The sequence below is a fragment of the Megascapheus bottae genome, chromosome 1 (assembly GCF_031878675.1).
Source record: "Megascapheus bottae isolate mThoBot1 chromosome 1, mThoBot2.hap1, whole genome shotgun sequence".
In the NCBI taxonomy this organism is placed as follows: domain Eukaryota; kingdom Metazoa; phylum Chordata; class Mammalia; order Rodentia; family Geomyidae; genus Megascapheus; species Megascapheus bottae.
In genome coordinates, this window is record NC_143509.1 from 100355184 (window position 1) to 100364025 (window position 8842).

General features: G+C 48.4%; 1 protein-coding gene across 1 annotated transcript; it reads left to right on the plus strand.

Annotated features, from left to right (window-relative positions):
* Nucleotides 1-785: 785 nt before the first annotated feature.
* Nucleotides 786-5449, plus strand: Ripply3 (ripply transcriptional repressor 3). The gene is made up of 4 exons (XM_090333737.1): nucleotides 786-969; nucleotides 1517-1589; nucleotides 4160-4227; nucleotides 4922-5449. The coding sequence occupies exons 1-4, from the start codon at nucleotides 866-868 to the stop codon at nucleotides 5160-5162; spliced, it is 486 nt and encodes a 161-aa protein (XP_090189863.1). The 5' UTR covers nucleotides 786-865; the 3' UTR covers nucleotides 5163-5449.
* Nucleotides 5450-8842: the final 3393 nt, after the last annotated feature.

Genomic DNA, 8842 nt, shown 5'->3' on the forward strand with positions numbered 1-8842 from the left:
GAAAAATTCCTAAGCCAATAGGAAAACTTTTTTTTTGGGGGGGTACTAGGGGTTGAACTGCCAGCCTCGCCTTCTCCCACTTGACCTCTCGAGCCATGTCTCTATCCCTAAAGGAAACTTTTCTTAAAACTGTTATTATGGCCGGGAGTCTGGCCTGGTGGTTAAAGTGCGTGCCTAGCATGCACCAAGTCCTGGGTTCGATTCCCCGGTACCACATACATAGGAAAAAGCTGAAAGGGTGCCGAGGCTCAAGTGGTAGAGCTCCAGCCTTGAGAAGGTCCAGGACAGTGCTCAGGGCCTGAGCTCAAGCCCCGAGGCAGGCGCCACAAGATCCCTGGGTGGGGCGGCTGGGCGGCCCAGGGCCCGCGCGCAGCCACGCGCGCTGCTCTCCCGGGTCCAGGCTCACCCCAGCGGCCCGTGGCGCCGCGGGTTCGAGTCCCCACGTCGGGGCAGCCGGTGGGTCCGGGTCCCGGGGTCTCCGGGGCTGCCCCCCTCCCGGCGGACTCTGGTCACCCGAATGGGGGGGCGGGGGCGCCCCGTGGACTTCTCCCCCACGCCCTCCCCTCCAGGCTTCCGGCGCCACCCCGGTCCCTCCCGGAGCTTCCCCGCCCCCCGGGGTCCCCTCCCCGGACCCGACAGGCCGTGACCTCCGCACCTCCACCCCCCGCGCCCGCCCCGCGGTGCCCTTCCCACTGCCTTCCCCGTCCCCACCCCATCCTCGGCTTCCTCCGTCCCCTCGGTAGCTTCCCCGAGCGGCTTCCCGCCCCGCCCCGGCTCTGAACCTGGCGGCGCCGGGAAGGTGAGCGCGATCGCTCGGGCGGGGCGGCCGCTGGCACCGCCGGAGCGCGCGAGCGCCGTGGGCACCATGGGACCCGAGGCCGCGGCCGGAGCCCCGGAGGCGCGGGGGCGCCCCTGCCACTGCCCCGGGAACCACCCCCGCGGCCCCGCGCCGCCGCCCGGGCCGGAGAGGTGAGGCCGTCCCCGGGGAGGCGCGCGGCGGGCGGCTGGGGCGCCGCGCCCCCGGCCACGGCCACCTGAGCCGCTTCCGCGCCGCGGGTCCCCGAGGGCCCCGGCTGCAGAAGGTGACCGCGAACTGAGCACCATTCCCGGACGGACGGGACGGCGGAGATGAGGGAATGAAGTTCGTGGCGGCGGCGGGGGTGGGCAGGGAAGGGGCCGCCTGCGCCCCGCAGCCTGCCGGCCTCCGGCTCCCACGGCAGAGTTCCGTGCACTTCAGTAGAGTCAGGATCCTCCACCGAGCCGGGGGACCCAGTCCCAAGCTGGTAACCAAGTCACCCGCTTAGGAAACCCTCCCTGGAGCGCGCGGCCCAGAGCAGGGCTGCCATCTGGGATAAAAGTATCCGAAGTTGGAGGACAGGAGTTCTGGGAGGTCAGGAGGAAGCAGTGGGGGCCCCTGGAGCAGAAGGGACACCAGGCCCGAGCACGAGTCACACGAGGGCCTTAGAAAGGCAGCAGACAGGCCGACCGCTGATCCTGTCCTGGCTTTGCCTTCCAGTGCCAGCCCGGCTCCCTGGAGACCCTGGATGCTGACACCCACCCATGCCGAGCTGGCCAGAACCAGGAGTCCGGTAAGGGGAAGTGGAGGTGTTGATACCTGAACCACGCAAGCCAGCAAGGGGCACCCTCTCTAAACCAAAGGGACAGGGGAAATCTCCTCCCTCTGTCCTTTCCTTGGCCACCTAACCCACAAGTGCCTCCATCCAGGTCAGGGAGGTAAAACTCGGTGAGTCTCCTAGCTGTGCCATGGTCATGGTTGGAGAACGGTTCCAAGTTGGGTTTTCTTGCACTAACCAGCAGATGGAGAGGGAGGAAGATTGTCTGCCCCCTTAGAGGAAAGGTGAGTGCACCATTAGCAGAGGACTGGTGCCACCATGCAAACAGGGACAGAGCCCGGTCTGAAGTGCCCAGAAGTGCAGTTAAAAGTCCCCACCTGCCACTGGGCCCTTTCTAAAGTCCTTTTAACCCTGTCAGCAAGCACTCCTGGGATAATTGATGTTGTCTGAGCAAATACACTCAAGTGGAGGGCTTTGTGGGCAAAATGAATTGCCATTCTGATTCTTTTGCTACCCGGCATCGTTGGTAAGTTAATTGCTTTTATACTTATTGAAGTCATGGTTTATTGAAGTTCTGGTTTTAAATACAGACTGGTGTGTGTGTGTGTGTGTGTGTGTGTGTGTGTGTGTGTGTGTGTGTGTGTACTGGGGCTTGAGCTTTTGCTCAAGGGTGGCACTCTACCACTTATGCCACAGCTCCGCTTCTGGCTTTATATTTGGTGGTTAATTGGATACGAGTCTCAAGGACTTTCCTGCTCAGTCTGTTAACTGTGATCCTCAGATATTAGCCTCCTGAGTAGTTTGGCATGAGCACCAGTGTTTTTTAAACGACTTAAAACACTGAAGTTATTCTGAATAGAAAGAATGGTGCAGGGGCTGGGAGTTTGGCCTAGTGGTTAAAGTGCTTGCCTAGCATGCGTGAAGACCCGGGTTCGATTCCTCGGTACCACATACATAGAAAAAAGCCAGAAGTGGTGCTGAGGCTCAAGTGGTAGAGCTCTAGCCTTGAGAAAAAATCCAAGGACAGTGCTCAGGCCCTGAGCTCAAGCCCAGGACTGGCAAAAAAAAAAAAGAAAAAAAAAAAGAATGGTGCAGTTATGTAACACATGTTGTGTATGGCCTCATGTGCAGTTATTTGTTATGGTAAAAAAAAACTTACCATATGGTGTACAAAAGTAGATTACTTACTTCCTATGGTGTAGGAAAGTAGATCTTCACTTCATCCAACTAATCTGAATATCATGTTTTTTTATTTATTTATTTATTTTGCCAGTCCTGGGCTTAAGCTCAGGGCCTGAGCACTGTCCTTGGATTTTTTTTTTTTTTTTTTTTTTTTGCCAGTCCTGGGCTTGAGCTCAGGGCCTGAGCACTGTCCTTGGACTTTCTCAAGGCTAGAGCTCTACCACTTGAGCCTCAGCACCACTTCCGGCTTTTTTCTATGTATATGGTACCAAGGAATCGAACCCGGGTCTTCATGCATGCTAGGCAAGCACTTTAACTACTAGGCCAAACTCCCAGCCCTGTCCTTGGATTTTTCTCAAGGCTAGACCTCTACCACTTGAGCCTCAGCACCACTTCCGGCTTTTTTGTATGTATGTTGTACCAAGGAATTGAACCCAGGTCTTCGTGCATGCCAGGCAAGCACTTTAACCACTAGGCCAAACTCCCGGCCCCTGAATGTCGTGTTTTAATTCAGTTGTTGTTATTTACTTTTTTAATGTATACGCCAGTACTGAAGTATGAACTCAAGGGCCTGGGATTGTCTCTTAGCTTTTTTGCCCAAGGCTGGCACTCTATTTATTACTTGAGCTCTAACTTAATATCTAAATAACAGAAACAATTCCTTCTTTGGCATTCAAATGTAAATTCCATGAGGTTTTTAGAGCTCTGTCCCATTAACCCACTGTAAGCTCTTTCCACAGCTCAGCTAATCAGCTCAGCCAATGCCAATATAGCCCTGTCCCCAATAGCTGGAAAAACTAATTGCTCAATGGCGCCCTCTCCTGACAAGGCCGGAGAATTCCTAGGCTCCACAAAATCCATTGAGAGTGGAGGTGGGCAGGACTCCTGGCAAGAAGATCAAAATTACAACCAGCTCTAAATTTAAGGGCCAAAGGCCTTTTAAAAAGCCTGAGTAAGGCTATTTCCCACTTGATGCTCTTAATCCTAGAGACATATTCAGGTTATAGGCCAGAAGCCTTTCTGCTTGAATTTATTCTTTGCATCCTAAGAGAACACATTCCTTAAACACAGCAACCAACTTGTATACATTTCTACTCTGTCTAAGAACGAAAAGGGGACCACTGAGACATTTTCCTCAGTGGGGCCAGGCAGTAGCTTTCATGTATAATCCTCACAATTCATGAGGCTGAGATTTGAGGATTGTGATTTCAAGTCAGGCCAGGCAAGAAAGTCTGGGAGGCTTATCTCCAGTTAACCAGCCGAAACTGGAAGTGGCTTTGGGCAAAAGAGTTAAATGATAGTGCCCAGATCCTGAGTTCAAGTCCTAGTACCAGCACCCTCCCCCCAAAAAATCAAGATGGCACTTTGGGCCGATCTCTGACTGTTTGTATGTCACTTCACAGCACGAACCTGGGGACGAGCAACAAACTTTGGGATCGAAGGGAGCCTTTGGATTTCAGCATCCTGTAAGGTAATAAACATGCGATTTCCCAATAATATGTATTTCCTTTTGATACAACTGTATTCACTTTCAACAGGGTGAAAAATCATTATATTCTCCAATAGTAAATATGTGTATATATATATATATATTTTTTTTTTTAAACCAGTCCTGGGGCTTGACTTCAAGGTCTGAGCGCTCCACTTGAAACACACAACACCTGAGCTCGACCACTTGAGCCACAGCACCACTTCCGGCTTTTCTATGTATGTGATACTAAGGAATTGAACCTGGGTCTTCGGGCATGCTAGGCAAGCACTCTACCACTAGGGTAAACTCCTGGCCCATAAATAGTTTATGTTTGTGCCAGTATTTTTGTGCACTTGAACTCAGGCCCTGTGCTTTCACTTGGCTTTTTCAAGCCATGCTGGAGCTCTACTAATTGAGCCACAGTCCTGCTTCTGGAAATTTACTGGTCAATTAAAGAGCCTCATAAATTTTCAGGCTGGCTTTGAACCACAATCCTAAGATCTCAGTCTCCTGAGTAGCTTGGGTTACAGTGTTGCCCCACTAGAGCCTGAGTCCAGTGTCTTAAACCCAAAGCTCATAGAAGGGGGTAAAAAGGGAAAAGGAAACGGGAAGGGGAGCTCCTAGGAAACAGGCACCTCTGGCATGAATTCAGGATGACTGACGAGGTTGTTTGTTTGTTTGTTTGACACATCAGACTTTACTTACCCATGTCAAAGCGTCAAGAATACCTGCAGAGCACAGGCGAAAGAGTGCTGGCCAGCTTCCCAGTGCAAGCCACCATCCACTTCTACAATGACGAGTCTGAATCTGGGTCGGATTCAGATGAGGACCAGCAGGGAAAGGAAACCCAGCCTGTGGATCACCAGGGCCAGAAGGTGGACAGTCTCCAGGAAAGCAGCTCAGGGGCAGTGGGCAGAGCAGGCCGACGAACCTAGCAGGAGGGTAGGGCAGCCTGGGTGGAAAGAGCCAGTTCCCTACACACCCTACACAGTGGCTCTGCAGAGAACAACTTATATTCCTTTCCAGATGGTAGGATCTCTTTCTGCCAGGCCAGCCCCTGGGGGCTACCTCAAGCTGGCCTTGCTCTGTGGCCTCACTCCTACCAGACTTCCTTGCTAGCTACGGCAAGAACTTAGCTTTTACTTTTTCTTCTCCTTGTGGTTCTTTTTAGTGCACTCATGCGTTCCTCTGAGAAGGTGCTGGACAAAGAGATTTATGTCAACACAGGCCTTTTGCAGGAGGGGCAGACTTCCCTGAGCTGGGTCCTTCTGCTGGTCAGATGACAAAGATTCCTGTAGACATCTGGCCTCTCCCTGGACTGAGATGCAAGACTCCTGCTTTTGTAAAAGTTACAAGGGCCAATTTTTCCATGAGTTTTTATACTTAGCTTTTAAAATTACAAATAGGATTACTACATCAAACTAGAAAGTAAACTCAGGTCCTTGCACTTGCTCAGATGATGCTTTACTATTTGAGCCATGCTTCCAGCCTTGCTGTTTGGGGTGTGTGTGTGTGTGTGTGTGTGTGTGTGTGTGTGTGTGTGTGTGTGTGTGTGTGTGTGTGTGTGTGTGTGTGTGTGTGTGTGTGTGTGTGTGTAGTGGGGCTTGCTTGAACTCAGGGCCTGGTCATTATCCCAGAGCATTTTTGCTCAAGGCTGGAGCTTTATTACTTCTATTTCTACCATTGGTGGGTGATTGGAAGTAGAACTTTCCTATCCATAATTTGAACAGCAATCTTAGGATCTCAGCCTCCTGAGTAGCTGGGATTACAGGGTTAAGCCTCCAGTTCCTGGCTTTGATGGGTATTCTAGAGATTGGTTCTTGAGGCCTTTTCTTCCTAGGCTGGCATCAAAGCTCAATCTTCTAGATTTTAGCCTCCAGATTTAGCCCCCTATATGAGCAAAGCTAGGATTTCACGTGTGAACCACTAGCAATGGTGCTTAGTAGCATTATGATTCTTTGTAGTTATGAAAAATAAAAACACTGAATAATTTCCAGAATGGTAACACATAAGGTGATATGAGTTCAAGAAATAACTGTGCAACGAAGTGTGTGATACTCATCCAGCAGAGTGTGGAAGTAGGTGGGTAACAGGTGACTCAGGGTTATTACCAGACCGGAATGACAGCTTTCAGTTCAAGTACACGATGTAAAACTATTTGGGGCTTTTACATTTTGATAATAAAACAAGAGTATATATTAAGTTTTTTACTTATCTTGCCCATAATTGTCTTCTTACATGTAATCCATTACGTGAATTTTTACTTGGAATAAACATTTTATATAAAAGAATGTTTGATAACTGTCTATTTATGTTAAAAAAACACTCTTGAATGTAATGATTTCCTCTTAATTTTTTTCAGGAGTTTTATACATAGTTCTTAAACATATGTGTGTGTGTGTGTGTGTGTGTGTGTGTGTGTGTGAAATGGGATTACATCAAACTAAAAAGTTTCTGCATAACAAAAGACATGGTTACTAAAGTAGAAAGACAGCCAACAGACTGAGAGAAAATCTTCACTAGCAATGCATCTGACAAAGGCCTAATATCCAAAATATACAAGGAGCTCAAAAAATTAACATTGCCCTCCCCTACCTCCCCAGGACTAATAAACAAATAAATAAATGGGCAAAGGGGCTAAAGAGAAACTTCTCAGAAGAAGTAAGAATGTCAAATAGACACATGAGGACATGCTCAGTAGCCATGGCAATAAAGGAAATGCAAATCAAAACAACAGTGAAGGGCTGGGAGTTTGGCCTAGTGGTAGAGTGCCTGCCTAGCATGCACGAAGACCGGGGTTCAATTCCTCAGTACCACATACATAGAAAAAGCCAGAAATGGTATGGTGGCTCAGGGGAGAACACTAGCCTTGAGGAAAGCCCAAAGACAGTGCTCAGGCCCTGAGCTCAAGCCCAGGACTGACAAAAAACAACAACAACAACAACAACAATGAGATTCCATGTCACCCCAGTTAGAATGACCAACATCTTCAATTCAAACAACAAATGCTGGCAGGAGTGAGGGGGGAGGAACTCTAGGTTTCCCTGTTGGTGGGAATGTAAACTAGTGCAACTCTGAAGGCAGTTTGGCAGTTCCTCAAAAAACTGAAATTAGGGTCAGGAGTTTGGCCTAGTGGTATAGTGCTTGCCTACCATGCACGAAAACCCAGGTTTGATTCCTTGGTATCATACACATAGTAAAAGCTGAAAGTGGTGCTGTGGCTCAAGTGGTAGAGTGCTAGCCTTGAGAAAGCCCAAGGCCCTGAGTTCAAACCCCAAGACTTGCAAAAACAAAAAACACCTAAAGTTAAACATAGATCTTCCCTCTGACCCAGCCATACAATTCTTAGTCTACCCAGATCATCACAAGTGAAGATACCATAAAAACGCTTGCACATTCATGTTCATTCTGCACTATTCATAATAGCCAAGTTATGGAAACAGCCCAGATGCCCTACACCAGCTGAGTAGATCGATAAAACGTGCTATATATACACAATGGAATTTTACTCATCCATAGAAAGAATAAGATTATGCCATCTGCAGGGAAGTAGGGAAGTGGATGGACTCAGAACAAGTAATGCTAAGTGAGGTAAGATAAGCTCCAAGAGAGAAAAGGTACATGTTTTCTCTCATATGAGGAAGCTAGAGCTAAAATATACCAGGATATGATAAATTATATAGGGCTCTAGGCATTCACCCACAGTGAGACCAAAGCGCGGCGGGGGGGGGGGGTACCCTTAGGAGAGGAACCCAAAGGTGTAACGTCTCTGACATTTAAAAAACTAGTTATTAAAACCAACTCCAGAAAATGGAAACATTCTTTTCTTTTCTTTGTTATTGTTGGTGGTGGTGCTGGTGGTGTTTGTTTTTGCTTTAGGTGTAAAGGGGTGGGGTGGGAAGGGAGGGAGGAAGGGTAAACAAATGTAATCATGCTATTCAGTAGACACTATGTGGAAAATGACCTATGTAAGTCACTTGTGGGCAGGGGTGGGAGAGGGAAAGCAGAAAGTGAAGGAAGGGGTGACATTGTCCAAAAGAAAAGAAAGAAATGTACTCATTACCTGACTTATGAAAGGGTAACCCCTCTGTATAATACCTTGACAATAACAAAATTATTTAAAAGTATGTATGTGTATGCATATATGGTATGTGTTTATAAATATACATATACACATGTACATGTGGATATATGCATGTGTGCATGCATATATACATCTATATGTTTATATAGATATTGGTTAATTGGCCTCAAATAGCCTTCTGAGTAGCTTAGGCTTGTCTGATGATGCAGTGAATGAGTTCAAAATATGGTGCCATCTCCATACTTCTCAAAAATCTTTTAAAAATTGTTATCAAAAAACAATCACTCAGGCCTGGAGTATGGCCTATTAGAGTGCTTGCATGCACAAGCACTCATGTTTGATTTCTTGGAACCACATACATAGAAAAAGCTGGAAGTGATGCTGTGGCTCAACTGGCAGAGCTCTAGCCTTGAGAAAGCCCAAGGACAGTGCTCAGGCCCTGACTTCAAGGCCCAGGACTGGCCAAAAAAAAAAAAAAAGCAGTCACTCAAGCTGTGCACTGTGGCTCATGCCTGTAATCCTAGCTCCTCA